This window comes from Megalopta genalis, chromosome 1 (assembly GCF_051020955.1).
Source record: "Megalopta genalis isolate 19385.01 chromosome 1, iyMegGena1_principal, whole genome shotgun sequence".
NCBI lineage: Eukaryota > Metazoa > Arthropoda > Insecta > Hymenoptera > Halictidae > Megalopta > Megalopta genalis.
In genome coordinates, this window is record NC_135013.1 from 1,656,308 (window position 1) to 1,673,384 (window position 17,077).

Genomic DNA, 17,077 nt, shown 5'->3' on the forward strand with positions numbered 1-17,077 from the left:
TTATTTATTGTAAGTAATTTGAAGGAAAAGACTTTCGTTTAAGTTAAATTTGATTGAATCGAGTTAGTTGAATTCTTTGAATTATTCCATTATTTTATTGAAACGCGATCACGAAGCTCTGTGATTTTGTGATCCAAGTTAGCGCGAATGCTTGATGAATCGTGCAACTGGAGATGCGATCCATTACCTTTCTTCTTGAGCTCGTCCTGGAGTTTTTTGTCGAACGTGTCACCCTTGTTGGGCGTTATGAAACAATAAAGGCATTGTCCTTTCACGGGGTGAGGTTTACTGACCACTGCCGCTTCGGCTACCGCCGAGTGCTCGGTTAACACACTTTCGACTTCCGCAGTGGACATTAGATGGCCGGAAACGTTCAGCATGTCGTCGATACGGCCGGTTATCCACAGATAGCCGTCCGCGTCTCGTCGGGCGCCTACAATACAAATATAAATACAGATATAAATACAAATATAAGTACAAATAAGTACGGATATAAGTACAAATAAGTACGGATATAAATTCAAATATAAATACACATAAATACAGATATAAATAGAAATAAATACAGATATAAATAAAAGTAAATACAAATAGAAATAAATACAAATATAAACACAAATAAATACAAACATAAATACAAATAAATACAAATAGAAATTACAAATAAATACAAATATAAATTACAAATACAAATAAAATAAATACAAATAAATACATATTTATTTTATCGAATAAACATGGATCAATCATTATTAGACTGCGGATTTTATGCATTTACGGCAAAATTGGATAGTCACGATTGAAAATAGTGTAATAATTAAAAGCATTTTGAAACGTCAATGCATTATTTTGAATCTAATAATATCATTAAAAAAAGAATAAAATTGCTAATTGATTTCTATTCTCTGCAATCGATGCGTGCAATTTTTATCTTTTGCATAAAAATGCGTCGTCCAATCATCTAATCTAATCATCTGGTAATCGTCTTATCATCGATTTACAGAGGTCAGAAGGTTTAATGAACTTTTAGAAATTTTTCTGAGCGATACACAATTATTATAGCCACAATTTCTGTGGCAATAAATTGCATAGGCGTAGGACTAGCACCGGGAAATTCAGAGCAACCCGAAATTTGGCATTTCCGTGAGAAATTAATGGAGAAAACCGTGCGAATGTATTCAGAAACCTACGATCGACTAAAGAACGTGTGAGAACTGAGGAAAAGAACGCGCGCGGACGTCGAGCTTCAATTATCATCGTACAGAGAATCGTTGCCTGAAAAACATGGCCTGACCCCGAACAACAAATCGCACAAAATTCTCGTTAATTCTCGTCTAGATCGTTCAGATTCGCGCGATCCCTCCGTCTATCGAGGCCGCGCGTATTATCGGAGGATTCTCGGATTCTACAGATATCGAGATCCGGCACGCGCGAAAATGCCGATCCAAAAGGTTAAAGCTCGACAGATATTCGACTCGAGAGGGGAGCCAACGTTGGAGATCGACATAATCACGGACGTCGGGCTGCTGAGGTCGTCGGTACCGTCTGTTCTTGTGCCGAGCCCCAATCAGGCCCAGGAGATAAGGGATGGGAACGAGGCGATGTACCACGGCCGTTCCGTCTTCCGCGCCGTCGACGTGATCAACAACATAATCGCGCCGCAGCTACTGAAATCGCGGCTGGAGGCTTGTCAGCAAATGGAGATAGACAGCTTGCTGAACAGGCTGGATGGCACCGAGAACAAATCGAAGCTCGGCGCCAACGCCATACTCGGCGTATCCGTCGCCTGTTGCAAAGCCGGCGCCGCCAAGAAGGGACTTCCGGTTTACAGGTGATCCACGGTGATCCGCGCGATATTACGATCTTATGCTCGCCAATTTCGCTAGTCGAATATACATAGAGTAGCATAAAATAACGGAGTCGCGAGTTTCGTCCTTGAGGGCCTAGCCAAATTAAGTCGAAATTTCCCTCTTTTGGTGACGTTTTAAAATTGTGAAAAAAATGTGGCTTATTTCGGACATCGAGCCGCATATTGTAGAATTTTTTCGGATTTTTCGGTTGCGAGCTATGGTTATTAAAAATGGAAAAGCAACAAAAAATCGGAAAATTGAACATATCTCGAAAACGGAAATACGGTTTTTACTTTTTCCGACGATGACGGAATTCTACGAAAAATCTGAGAAAAATTGAGCGCACTGCTTGCGATAGTACCTTATCAGGGAATTAATATCAAGATGGCATAGTATTTCTGTTTTCGAGATATCTTCAATCTTTCGATTTTTTTGTTGGTTTTCCATTTTTAATAACCACAGTTTGCAACCGAAAAATCCAAAAAAATTCTACAATATACGGCTCGATGTTCGAAATAAGTAACATTTTTTTCAAAATTTTAAGAAGTCGCCGAGGGGAGGAAATGAGCGGAAAAGCGCCCGAATCTAATTTTCCCTGTAACTACCCTCACGAACAAGTTACAGGGTTGAAATTTTGCACAGCTATTGAACGGTATAATACTCGTTAAAAAAACTTTCAGGGCAATTTTGACCATCTTAATCGGCTAGGCCTTTTCTTTCAAGAAAGGATAAAAATTGCGAACCTGATGAAATAAAGATTCAAACGCCGCTGTAGCGACCGCCTTTGGTTTTTTAGGTACATCGCAGAATTAGCTGAGAATGCGGAACTGTACATTCCAGTCCCCTGTTTCAACATGATCAGCGGGGGAAGGCACGCCGGCAACACGATACCTTGTCAAGAATTTATGATTTTGCCCATAGGTGACATAGGAATACAGTAATGTCTCCCTAATTGTCGCCCAAATTGTGCACTATAACAGACAATTTGGGAAGAGGAGACGCGATTATTTGAGCCTTGCGGCTCGTTTTTTATAATTACCGATTGTCAATAACTATAAAAACTGAGCTGTTATCGAGTAGTGATTATGCTAAATCGAGCTGCAAGGCTGGAATAATCGTATCTCCTCTTCCAAAACTGTCCATCTTCGTGGACAATCTGAGCGTCAATTAGGGAAACAATTACTGTATTTTTATTATTTCTTGGAACGACGAATTTGAGAAATTTTTGAGAAAAAACGCCACGGAAACAGCGCTTCATTGACAATATATACATATACAGGGTGTCCCGAAAATGTCTCGCAATCCGGAAATAGGAGATTCCTGAGGTCATTTGAAGCAACTTTTTCCTTCGCGAAAATTTTCTCCGAAGCTTCGTTTACGAGTTATCAACGAAAACACTGACCAATAAGAGGCGAGCTTGGCTGGCGCGCGGCGGCCCAGCCAACGAGTGCACGGAGCCCATTTCCGCTCATTGGCTCGGCCGTCTCGCGCCGAATGATCTCGCCTCTGATTGGTCACTGTTTTTCGTTAATAACTCGTAAACGAAGCTGCGGATTGCATTTTCGCTAAGGAAAAAGTTGCTTCGAATGACCTCAGGAATCCTCTACTTTCGGACTGCGAGAAATTTTTAGGACATCCTGTATATTTCCAAACAATTTCTTAAAATATTTTTACCGGGATCTTCGACATTTTTGCGATAATATTGTACTTTGTGGACGGTCTTCGAATTTTCTGATTCGATTCGGAAAAGTATGGAACGTCGATTCGGTCTGTTATCGCGCACGCGAATTTATCAGGAGCTGAAAGCTTCGCCGACGCGATGAAAATGGGGACGGAAGTGTACAAAGTGTTGGAGAAGAAAATCGCGGCGGCGCAGGAAATAAATCTGCCGCTTCCGGTCAGCGACGAAGGCGCGTTCGCGCCTGAGTTCGAGGAAGACCGAGAGGCGCTTCTGCTTCTGGACGAGTCCATCAAGGACGCGGGATACGACGGGAGAATCATGATAGCGATAGATATGGCGGCCAGTGCCTTTTACAAAGAAGGTGAACACAGTTATCATGTTGTTTTTTTTTTCTTCTTTTACGCTCACGTACCCATTTTTTCTTCCAGCAGATCGATGGTACGTTGCGTGAACAAAATTTTATACGGAATATTCCTACGCTGTATCGTAGTAGATTATTAAATCCAGTAGATCGAATAAATCGTGCAATATACTTCAGACAAATATCTGCAGAAATTGACAAAAAAGAGATATATGTAAAATCGCTACATGATTCTATATAGTTTTTTGTTTCAATAATTGAAGGAACAATAATTATATTTTTGTATTCTCTATTAGATTAATTAATCGATTCATTTTATCATTTTATCATTTGTGTAATTTTTATCACTTTTATCATTTGATTTAATTAATCAATTTTAATTTAGATTGATTCGTGTAATATTTCCTTTCACAATTATATCTTTGTATTTTACTAGATTAATTGATAATTATTATAATAAAAAAGATCAATTTTAATTTCGATTGTAATTCATGTAATATCTTTTTTTTTTCCTTTCACAGTTGTACGGATAAATTTAACAATTAGAAGAACAATGATCCAATTTTTGTATTTTACTAGATTAATTGTAATAATTTTACTAGATTAAAACATTTTTAATTAATTTAAAAATGATCAATTTTAATTTCGATTATAAATATTTATATTGAATATTATATTTATATTAATAAATATTTAATATTACATTAATATCAATCAATATTGAATATTATATTGATATTAATCAATATTTAATATTATATTAATATTCCTTTCATAATTATACGAATAATTTTAATAGTCAGGGGAACAATAGTCATATTTTTGCGTATAACCAGATTAATTAATAATCATTATGATAAAAATGATCAATTTTAATTTAGATTAGAATTCATGAAATATTCCTCTTTGTAATTGTACAAATAATTTTAATAATATTCTCATTCAAAAAATCTACATTTACTTTTATGCAACAAATTATTGCAATTATTGTATCCTTTCAATTCGTTATATATTAATAATAATAATAATAATTATTATTAAAAAATAATAATTAATAATATATAATATTCACGACCGACTTCGCCGATATTTTCGGAACAGGTGGATACGATCTCGGCTTCAAAACGGAGGAGTCCGATCCCGACGACTACATGGAAGCGGAAACCCTGAAGGATCAGTATTTAGAATACCTGGCGGAATTCCCGTCTATAGTGTCGATCGAGGACCCGTTCGACCAGGAGGACTGGGAAGGCTGGCTGACGATAGCCGACCAGGACATCCAGATCGTCGCCGACGATCTGACGGCGATGAACATCGAACGGATCGAGGAGGCGATTGAAAGGCAAATGGCGAACGCCATTATACTGCGTATGTCGCAGGTCGGAACGGTGACGGAGGCGATCAACTGCGCGAAGATAGCGAGGATCAGCGACTGGGGTTATATCGTGACGGCCTGCCAGGCGGAGACGGAGGACAATTTCGTTTCGGATCTGGCGGTCGGATTGTCCGCCGGCCAATTCAAAGCCGGCGCGCCTTGCAGGTCCGAGAGGACTGCCAAGTATAATCAACTGTTGAGAATCGAGGAGGAACTTGGAAAGGACGCGAAATACGCCGGACGAAATTACAGGAATCCGTTGGCTAAATAGTACCCGGTTAGTTCTACGGGGTGTCCCGTAATTGTGTTAACAGCTGGAAGGGAGCGATTCCTGAGGTCATTTAAGCAACTTTTTCCTTAGCGAAAATGTTCTACGAGGCTTCGTTTACGAGTTAGTAACGAAAAACGCTGGCCAATCAGAGGCGAGCACGGTTGACGCTCCGCCCTTGCGACCACTGCCGCTGCGTCAGACGGACGGCGCGACGCGGCATTGGCCGCAAGGGCGGAGCGCCGGCCGCACGAGCTCGTCTCTCATTGGCCAGTGTTTTTTGTTAATAACTCGCGAACGAAGCCGCGGATCGCATTTTCGCTAAGGAAAAAGTCACTTGAAATGACCTCAGGAATCACCCCTTTCTGGGTGTTAATATAATTATTATTCTGTATAGTTACAAGCTGCGAGTTATGCGCTTTCACTTTTTCGAAATATTGTTGCTCGACGCGTCGTTTATTGATCAGGCCCCGGCACAATTAAAGCGGCATTATTTGGAATGTTATTTGAAATAACATATTGCTTCGTTTCATAATTATTTTCATGTAATTACTTCTGAAATTGAATTGCTTGAAATATTATTTATAGTAACATATTATTTTATTTAATAACATTATCTGAAATGTTATCTGGAGTCACATATTTTTTAATTTTATAATTATTGCGATTACTTTTGAGAGATTGGAAATATTATTTGTAATAATTTGTTATTTTATTGCATGAGTATTTTTGTGCCTGTAATTACTTCAGAAATTAGATTTCTTGAGATATTATCTGAAGCAGTATATTATTTTATTTTATAATATTGTTATTAAATGTTATTTCAAATATTATTTGATATAATATTTTAAATTTTATTTGGTAGAATAATTCAAATATTATTTGCCATAATATTTCAAAAATATTATTCGATATAATACTTCAAATATTATTTGATATAATACTTCAAATATCATTTGATATAATTACTTTCACCGATCTCATAATTGCTCAGAACAATAATCTGAGATAATTCTGAAATTCTTCTTAGAAATGCTGATCTAATTACCAGCTCTGGGTCTTCGTTACACTGACATACTCATCGACAATTCCGCAAGACAAAAGAGGACCGATCTGACTGCGTTAAAAGATTATCCGACAATTGAGCGAACATTTTTCTGCAGAATAATAAAAGTCACTCCAGCATGAACTTATTAATGAAAAAGTTTTGCTGTTGCAAATTTCTTTCTGTTGCATACTATCCATCAATTAAATTGCACGATTTTGTAAATCGTATATTCTATGGCTGAATGAATGCACGAACTTAGATTTCGAAAAATCGTGACACGTTCACGACCGTAGAAATGATCCGCGACAAGGAATCAACCGATCCTGAGCGAGCTGATTTTCCGATATTTGATTACTTGGCTTCGCTTACCGTCGCCGGTGCAGTAATAGCCGTGGAATCGGTCGAAGTACGTATTCTGGAAGCGTTGGTGATTTCCGTAAAGGGACCTCATCATTCCTGGCCACGGCTGACGGAAGACGAGGTATCCCTCTCCTTCACCTTCGATCAATCGACCGTCCTCGTCCAAAAGTTCCGGCAACACTCCGAAGAAGGGGAACGTCTGTTCAGAGAACATGTGCAAACACGTGTCACAGATTATGTGTATATTCGACGATCCCCTTCGCTAGACTCTCTTATCGAGCATCAATTTTCCAAACAATCGTGTGTTCCTAGCGCTGCTCCATTTCATTTCGAACCCTGATCCGATAATAACAAAGTAATTTATCATTGCTACAAAAATCACAGCTTTCTAACAGTTTTAAGAAAATATTTTACACGCGGTACAATTTTCTTTTCTTTTTAAAAAAGGAAAACATCTGTTCGCTCCTCGATTCCTTGCTTCTTAAAAATTTCTATGCAATTAACGTTCACGATAAACATTGTACTTGAAAGTTTTCCGTCAAAGCTACCCCATATTTTGTCTATAACGATGTAACATTCTTCTGATTTCTTTTTCATTCTCGTGTACACAAATATTGTCCAAAGTAAACACTAATGTTATTAGTACTGATCAGAATAGGAATATTAATATTTATACTACTAATAATATTAATACTACTACTAATAGTAGTATTATGATAATATTATTAGTATTAATATTACTAGTATTTTTTAATATTATTAATATTAATATTATCAGTATTTATATTATTAGTATTAATATTATTGGTGTTAATATTATTAGTATTAATATTATTAGTATTAATATATTATTAGTATTAATATTATTAATATTAATACTAATGATAGTACTAACAATATTATTATAATATTATTATGTATGCATCGTTCTAGTGTCTCGAGGGACGTTTCTTTCTTTTACAAGAACACATTGTAGAAAGATGAACAAAAGCCTGTTTAAAGTTCAGAGCTGGTTATAGTTGATATTATCAGAAGAAGCTGCTCTGCGAGCCACAGAACCAAGAACGACGAAGCATTCGCACATCAACAAATCGAAACTTCAACTCACTGCAGATCCTGGTTTCATGGGCGTAGCACCGGGCAAAGGAGTGATCACGTGACCTCCGGTCTCCGTTTGCCAGAACGTGTCCGCTATGCTACACTTTCCGTGACCAACGAGATTGTAGAACCAGAGCCAAGCTTCGGGGTTAATTGGCTCTCCAACAGAGCCCAGCACCTGCAAACAAAACCATTTCTTAGAACAGAATTATATCATTATCGCTATAAAGAAAACCATTTCGTGCGCTACGACGATGACTACGAACTTCTCTTTTTTTTGCACTAAACACGCGTCCCAAGAACATAAAGATTTTTATATAGTGCATAATACTGTTTTTATTCTGTACCCTCCGGTGCAATCGTTATTCGCGAACAAAAAATTTTTCACTGCTTACTTTTACACGATTATGGTGCAAATTTTTAGTATTCGAGTTTTTGAGGTGCAAGTTTTTGGAATTCGATTTTTTGAGATGCAAGATTTTTAGTATTTGAGTTTTTGAAATGGAAGTTTTTAAAATTCGAGTTTTTGAGGTACAAGTTTTTGGAATTCGATTTTTTGAGATGCAAGATTTTTAGTATTCGAGTTTTTGAGACGCAAGATTTTTAGTATTCGAGTTTTTGAGGTACAAGTTTTTGGAATTCGAGTTTTTGAGATGCAAGTTTTTAGAATTCGAGTTTTTGAGATGCAAGATTTTTAGAATTCGAGTTTTCGAGATGCAAGCTTTTAGAATTCGAGTTTTTGAGTTGCAAGATTTTTAGAATTCGACTTTTTGAGATGCAAATTTTTAGAATTCGACTTTTTACTGTTACATTTCATTTCCGCATTTTATTTTGAAGATTAAATATTCTTGCAAGCAAGACATCAAGTTCTAACAAAGAAAACGACGTTCTAAAATGTTCAAATTTTATTCTGAAATTTGTTGTGTCTCGATGGCATTGCTGATCTTCGTGTTACAGCCGTTTCAAAACTGTATGACATACTGTGTCGCAAAGTACAAGTTCACGAATCGCCGATAAACCGTGCATATTAACAGAAATGAATTGCATTACTGTTCCAGGTTCGTCACAACGAATATTTTAGCTGTCGCAAGAAATCTTTTTCTTCTTCCGATTTTTCTAAAAGGATGCATGAAAATGATGATTCGCATAAAAATTTGCAAGCGAGCAATGACGACGCGGTCAACAACTTCGTTTTTGTTTCTTTTTTTTTTAAATTGATCTGTCAGCGAATTCTGACTTACCTTTAAGGAGGATAAATTATGCTTCTTTACCAGCTCGTCCCCGAACTTCATTAGCGACCTGATCGCAGTCGGCGCAGTGTAGAATTGCGTAACCTTGTATTTGTCGATGACTGACCAATAACGATCGTTGTCCGGATAAAACGGTGTTCCTTCGAACTGCGCATAAAGATTTCAAAGAAGATCAATCACATTTTCTCATTTATATGAAATTGCAACAATTCGACGATGCGGTGGTCGGATATGCACTTTTACCGACAACAATCTTTTTTCTGGTCTTTATAGCGGGGGAAATCTTCAACAAAATCTCCGAAAGCGGCTCTTATTGTTATGAATTACAGAATAATATAATAAATTATATTATATATTATTATATATATATTATATTATTATTATTATTATATATATATATATTAATGTATTGTATAAATATAATGTATCATATAATATACATATGTATATGATACATATTATATATATCATATAAATAATATAATAGTAATAAGCGGCTATTATTATCATATTATTATTATTGTTATTAATAACAATAACAAAAACAATAATACATAATATAATTGTACTAAGTATCAATCGTATTAATTGACTAAGTATAATATTAACTGAATATTAACTGTAAGTATAAACTAAGCATTAATTTGTGACTCGTCGAAATATGATATAATATAATAATATAATATAATAATCTAAACTATGATAATATAAAATATAATAAACAAATTAAAGCACACGCGAAGAATAAAAAAGAAAGAACAAAGAATAAAATGCCGCCGCCGCCGCTTCATCGTGCAATGTTTGTCAGTAAAAGTAATCGCGTCACGCGTCCCGTAATACCATCGCCCGTATTACGGCTTTTCAACGAAATTGATCGCGACGTCGACTCGAGGAAGGGAAATTGACTTACGATAACGGAAGTGGCCACGTTCGCCAGGGGACCGTAGACGACGTAAGTGTGGCCGGTGATCCAACCGACGTCAGCAGTGCACCAGTAAACGTCGGTTGGATGATAATCGAAGACGTATTTGAATGTGGTCGCAGCATAAATTAAGTAACCAGCCGTGGTGTGAAGCACGCCCTTCGGTTTTCCCGTGGAGCCGCTGTTTGCGAAGAAAGATAACGCAATCAACGAAACGAACCGCTACAAAAACCAACGCAAACGCGGATAAAATGATTTGGATCAGTGATAATGGCGTAATATGTCGAATTAGAAAGGTTGAATAAATAGATTGTGCTATAATATAATATGTTTCGATTTCTTTAGTACCGTCGATTTTGTTCGGAGAATATATGTATTTTCGTCGAGAATTTTGCATTTTTTTAATGCAGGACTCCGAGAAAGTTCTAAGGAAAGTTACTTACCTTGTGTACAAGATAAAAAGTGGATCCTCCGCGCCCATCCATACGGGATAACATTTATCCTCGGCTTCCTCCATTTCTTCGTGCCACCATACGTCTCGGTCGTCGTCCCATGGAATCTGTGGTGTAGCCACGCCATTTCCGTCGCTCGTGCCGTTCACGCCGTTTGTCTTTCCTTTTAATTATTAATATAATAAATAATTAATACAATGTAATGTAAATGCAATGTAAATGCAATGTAATGTAATGTAATGTAATGTAAATGTAATGTAATGCAATGTAAATGTAATGCAATGTAATGTAAATGTAATGCAATGTAATGTAAATGTAATGTAAATGTAATGTAAATGTAATGTAAATGTAATGTAAATGTAATGTAAATGTAATGTAAATGTAATGTAAATGTAATGTAAATGTAATGTAAATGTAATGTAAATGTAATGTAAATGTAATGTAAATGTAATGTAAATGTAATGTAAATGTAATGTAAATGTAATGTAAATGTAATGTAAATGTAATGTAAATGTAATGTAAATGTAATGTAAATGTAATGTAAATGTAATGTAAATGTAATGTAAATGTAATGTAAATGTAATGTAAATGTAATGTAAATGTAATGTAATATAATTGTAATGCAATGTAATGTGTAATGTAATGTAACGTAAATGTAAATGTAAATGTAAATGTAAATGTAATGTAAATGTAATGTAAATGTAATGTAATGTAATACAAATGTAATATAAATGTAATGTAAATGTGATGTAATGTAAATGTGATGTAATGTAAATGTAATGTAATGTAAATGTAAATGTAATGTAATGTAATGTAATGTAATGTAAATGTTATGTAATGTAATGTAATGTAATGTAATGTAAATGTAAATGTAATGCAGTAATATATATTTTGTTAATATAAATTAGTATAATAAATTTCTCCATAAGCAGAAAGTGTAATTTAATCGGCGATATTTTGCTATAGATATACAAGGTGTCCTAAAATTACATAACTTCCGAGAAACGAGGGGTTCTTAAGGTCATTTGACGTAATTTTTTTCCGCGACGGAAATGCAGTCCGCTATTTTGTTTATGAAAAACAATAACCAATGAGAAGCCCGCCTCTCACTGGTCGGTTTTTCGGATCGTTTGGAAAAGAAGCGGCACCGGCGACAGCGTTTAATGGATCGTTTCCGTTTACTTAAAATGTTAGCATACATCATATTTTACGCGGTGGTTGTGAAATCGAACGCTTTGTGTCCGCGACTTCTTTTTTCCCGCGAGCATCGATATCATTCTGGCTTGATTTCTATACGCTGTTACACTTCTAGACACAGATCATTATTTTCCTTAATCATTTTCTAATCATTTCAACGCACGTTCTACGTATTATTGTTCCGTTTTTTCTTCTTATCTGCATGATGCGTTCTATGCAATTTCGCGTGCATTTGGTTACCTGACAGTTCATAGAGACGTGAATGCCTTTTTCACTCAATTCGAAGCGTCTGTACGATATTTGGGAGCGTCTAAAAATAGGTGACGACGGAACTCACCTTCGCCATGGTGTGCCGTGTGAATTTCAAAACGGCAATACAGTTAGAGAACACCGTTCGATCTATACATATTTCTTATGTAAATAAATGTAAATGGAGAACGTATTCCGCGTTGTGGAAGATGGTTCCCGAATTTCGAGACGCAGGTGTGTTATCTTAACGACGCATCGGGATCGTTTCGATAACGACGAATTGTTAAGCTTTAAGCGAGACAGAAGTTATTCCATTGAAAAAGTTGATTGATAGATCGCCCTTGTTGAAAACCAAATCCTCGACGCTTCGATAATTCGGCAGATCTTCGTACATTTGCGGCTTTTGGAAATTTTTCGAAAACACCAGAACGCGAAATTTTCGTTTGCTTTCGATCGGCCAAAAATTCGAAAGTGGATTCCGTGGGAAAAATAAAATTTCTTTGCATTTTTTAATTTCGATAGAATCTCGTTGCTTTGCTTAATAATTTTGATGACTAAAAAAACGATGTAACTGTGTCCTCGAATTCTTTTGATGGCTTTCAGGAATAATGTAACGGAGCTCTCGAATTCTTTAGATATTTTTCACGTTTCATGTATTTCGCGTACTCGTTCTTATCAGAACTTATTTGTTCAATATTCAAGAATGAATTTTCGCGTCGGCATCGGTGGTTTTATCTTCGGAATTGATGACATTTTTATTTTATGAAATTTTATGTTATTATTTTATATTATTTATATATATATTATTTTATATTATTTACATGTGTTATTTTGTATTATTTTATAATATTAATTTGTATGGAATCGACGATTAAACGATTGAGTCGACGCAATTAACCAGTTAGCTGTGTTTTACGAGTATACTCGTCATGGAGAAGTGACAGTATTTTTGTGCCACGACGAGTATATTCGTCACGGAGAAATGACAGTATTTTGTGGCATGACGAGTATATTCGTTTTGGAGAAGGGGCTGTAATCTTGGGGCGCGACGAGTATACTCGTCATGGAGAAATTGCAGTATTTTGGAGCGTGACGAGTATAGTCGTCATGGTTAAATTACAGTATTTTGGGACACGACGAGTATACTCGTCACGGAGAAATGGCAGTACTTTGTGGCACGATGAGTATACTCGTCACGGAGAAATGGCAATACTTTACGGCATGACGAGTATACTCGTCACGGAGAAATGGGAGTATTTTGTGTCACGGCGAGTATACTCGTCACGGAGAAATAGCAATACTTTGTGGCACGACGAGTATACTCGTCACGGAGAAATAGCAATACTTTGTAGCACGACGAGTATACTCGTCACGAAGAAGTGACAGTATTTTGTGCCACGACGAGTATACTCGTCGCCGCTTGATTCTCGCGACGCACATAGGTGCGTGCTCCGAAAAGAAGGCGCCACAGCTAACTGGTTAAACGACACGAGCCATCGCACGACTCAATATAAATACCAGCACCATATTTCACTCACCAGCCGTGTCAGTTTTGCTCCCCTGCGGACTACTGACCCTCCTCAGGTGAGAGACCACGACGCAACACTCGACCACGTGGTCATTCTTCTTGACCTTGTTCAAAGCATCATCGCAGATCGCCTTCAATAGGAGAAGCTTCTCCCCTCTCCACACGCCGTCGGTCGTCACCAGAACTTTTGCCTTCGAGTCCAGAATACGTTCCGCTAGAGAGTCCGACGAATAGCCTGCGAACTGATCGTCCAATATCGCATTAATGGGCAATAGCCCCACCGTATAACAACAAATTTAATTGAGTTATTATTATTTTTTTATGCTTTCATATTATGCGATTCCTTTATTAATAAGAATATACGAATTTTGTTTAATTTAAAACGCAATCAAATTTCTGTGCCCCGAAGAGTTAATCGTTAGATATATTTACCGTTTATTTACAAAAATAACAAAAGACTTTCGGACCTCGAGATATTCTTCACGACCGCGCCGCGAATTTTTATGCAAAATAAACGATCCTCGAGTCAAAGTCGAACCTCTTTACTTGTTTAATCATCTTAATAAATTGCGAATAAAACAAGAGGAAGACGACGATAACAGTATTTTCAAAGATTAAAGCCTGCATTTTCGAATCACAAATTCGACGGGAAATTATTTAAATTTCCAACAGTTTCGTGATTGATACGATGAAAAACGAATTAAGAGAATTCAATTTCCAATCGGACTTCCTTTAATAAACATTTGTAATAAATATGCATTTATGCGGATTTTATACATTTATGGCGAAAACGATCAGCTTACGTATAAAATTGTGAAGACATAAGAGCAATGTAATAATATTGTTACGCTAAAATTACTAATGCAAGCAATTAATTTTTACTTAATTTCAGTTACTTACAATCGTCTCGAGAGATTTTTATTTTGCACAAAGATCCGCGGTCTAGTAATAAATGATTCTCTAAAATTATAAACAGCGCTGTGTACGATTATTTTACCGATAATAAAAAAATAATTTTCACCAGTGTTCGAGCGAACACAGATACAATGTTTCGTTAAGTTCGTTTAAATGTCGGTAAAAATGTGAAAACTGCTTCGACTCTGTAATTGTTCACGCGGCGAAAGATAGTGACCAATCAGAGAGCGAGTGCGGCTGTCGAGCGGCAGCCGAGTCAACGAGCGGTCGGAGCCCGGTTCCGCTGATTGGCTCGGCCGCCTAGCGCCAGGCGAGCTCGCCTCCCATTGGTCACACTGTTTTTCGTTAATAACTCGTCAACGACGCCTCGGACAAAACTTTTGTAAAGGAAAAAGTTGCTTCAAATGACCTCAGGAACCCGCTATTTCCGTGTGTTAATATAATTATAGGACTGTATATATAATTATGAGACCTGCATATATAGAAAAACTTAAATAATTCTTTCTTAAAACACATATTGATTTTTAATAGAATTATGACCAATATATGTTTTAAAAAATATTATTTAACCTTTCCTATGCATAAATATAGAGCAATAAAATCGTAAATGAGTCAAAATTGACTCGCTCCGGCAATCTAACGTTAACGAACGTTGAACGCGTCGAACGATAAATACGAAGAATAAAAAAAATAAATAAAATAAAATACGGTTGTTGTAATAACGGGAAACAATGCTTACCACTACGCTGTGGACGGCGCCGATCCTGGTGCAAGCCAGCATGGCGACTGGCAGCTCCAAGATCATCGGCATGTAAATGGCGACGCGGTCACCCTTCGTCACCCCCTTCGATTTCAGCACGTTCGCGAATCTGCATACCTCCTCTAGCAATTTCTTGTACGTCAGCCGCGAATAATCGTCGGGATCGTTGCCCTCCCTGGAACATCGGTTACATAATCCGTTTAATCTTTCGCCGACCATTTATGAATCGAACCGTTACGAAACGTGTTTACTATCGGTCAAACATTCGACAGCAACAAAAACACGCGTTTCACGTGTGTAATCGCGATCCGTCAACACGCGAAACGGCGATCGATTTTGCGTAACAATGCCGGAACCCGTTGCCGCGATTACGTGAACGCGAATTAAAATTCATCGTCGCCTGTTTTTTCGAATCGTTCGTTGCGCGTATGAAAATAAAGTTATCATTGGAGCCGTTCATTTCGAAAGTGGACCAACTATAAGTCCATTTTTTTATTTGAAAAAAAATGTCGAGCCAGCTATTTTAATATTCGTATATTTTTGCGAGGTTGCATTTACAGTAATTTCTTCCTAATTCGCGCTCAGATTGCGCACAAAAATGGACAATTGGGGAAGAGGAGATACGATTGTTCGAGCCTTGCGGCTCGTTTTTATAGTTATTGATTTTGTCAACAACAATAAAAAAAATTAATCGCACCTTCTTTTCCCAAATAGATACAGTATTAAGTTATTATCAGACTGTGGATCTTTATGGAAAATAAAAATTGTCATCGTCTTTTATATCAAACAGAAAACGAGATAAAAATGTATTTCTTCTTCGAACGATGTTGATGCTGCGATAGCGATGCTGCAGTATTTTTATATTTTTTCCTTTGCCTTCACTGTTCCGTATTTCGTTTATTATATAAAAATATAATATTATAAATTATTATTATAAATATTAATATTATAAATTATTAATGTAAATATTAATATTATAAATAAAATATAAACATTATTATATTTCGACTACGTCAACTTCATGACGTAAAAGACGATCGCAAGTATTTTCCTTCTCTTATTCATTTTAATAAGCGTAAATTAATGCGTCCACATTTGACGATTTCTTTGAATCTCATTTCAATTATTTAAATCGCGTCTGCTCATTTTTTTCCCCTATAAATGCATAAAATCCGCAGTCCAGTTATTATGCAGTTTATCTAGTAACGTCGTTTTCAAGGTCATGCTGTATAAACAATTTATATATCGCAAACTATTTTTAATCGTCGCTTTCTACTCTGTTGCGCTTAATCGATATGAGGAAACGTTAAATGTTACTTTTAACATTTCCATGCAACTTCTTTGATAAACTTTTTTTAAATTCGTTTGCAAACAAATGGCCGCGCGCATCGTTTCGAAGCGTTCGGATGAAAATGATAAAATTTGAAAGAAATTTTTCGAACTATTTTTCGGAACAACTATTAATTTACTATTGAATTTATAGGAAACTTCGATGATTATTACATGGAATGTTATATTATATTATCGTATGGAATATTACAAGATTCAAAACGAATTTACATAAACCGTTTATGTAACTATGTACTTAGTTTATTTTTTTTATCGTAAAAAAAAGGGTTTTTAACCGTATATATAAAATAAATAAAAGAATAAATAAATAAATGAATGAATAAATGTATAAATAAATAAATAAATAAATAAATAAATAAATAAATAAATAAATAAATAAATAAATAAATGAATAAGTAAATAAATAAATAAAT

General features: G+C 36.0%; 2 protein-coding genes across 3 annotated transcripts in view; one reads left to right on the forward strand and one right to left on the reverse strand.

The window, feature by feature from the left end:
* AcCoAS (acetyl coenzyme A synthase) overlaps positions 1-17,077 on the reverse strand; it is a 35,438-nt gene that overhangs the window by 5,500 nt on the left and 12,861 nt on the right. For both annotated transcript variants that reach the window (XM_033477139.2, XM_033477130.2), the window contains exons 3-10: positions 15,294-15,489; positions 13,650-13,881; positions 10,657-10,828; positions 10,202-10,394; positions 9,283-9,438; positions 8,052-8,219; positions 6,953-7,142; positions 188-433 (exon numbers count right to left, since the gene is read on the reverse strand). In XM_033477139.2, coding sequence (XP_033333030.1) covers positions 188-433; positions 6,953-7,142; positions 8,052-8,219; positions 9,283-9,438; positions 10,202-10,394; positions 10,657-10,828; positions 13,650-13,881; positions 15,294-15,489 — 1,553 coding nt within the window. The remainder of the gene's footprint in view (positions 1-187; positions 434-6,952; positions 7,143-8,051; positions 8,220-9,282; positions 9,439-10,201; positions 10,395-10,656; positions 10,829-13,649; positions 13,882-15,293; positions 15,490-17,077) is intronic.
* On the forward strand, positions 1,165-6,739 carry LOC117224323 (enolase). Its single transcript, XM_033477153.2, has 5 exons — positions 1,165-1,831; positions 2,647-2,771; positions 3,647-3,892; positions 4,994-5,544; positions 6,566-6,739. The coding sequence occupies exons 1-4, from the start codon at positions 1,437-1,439 to the stop codon at positions 5,536-5,538; spliced, it is 1,311 nt and encodes a 436-aa protein (XP_033333044.2). The 5' UTR covers positions 1,165-1,436; the 3' UTR covers positions 5,539-5,544; positions 6,566-6,739.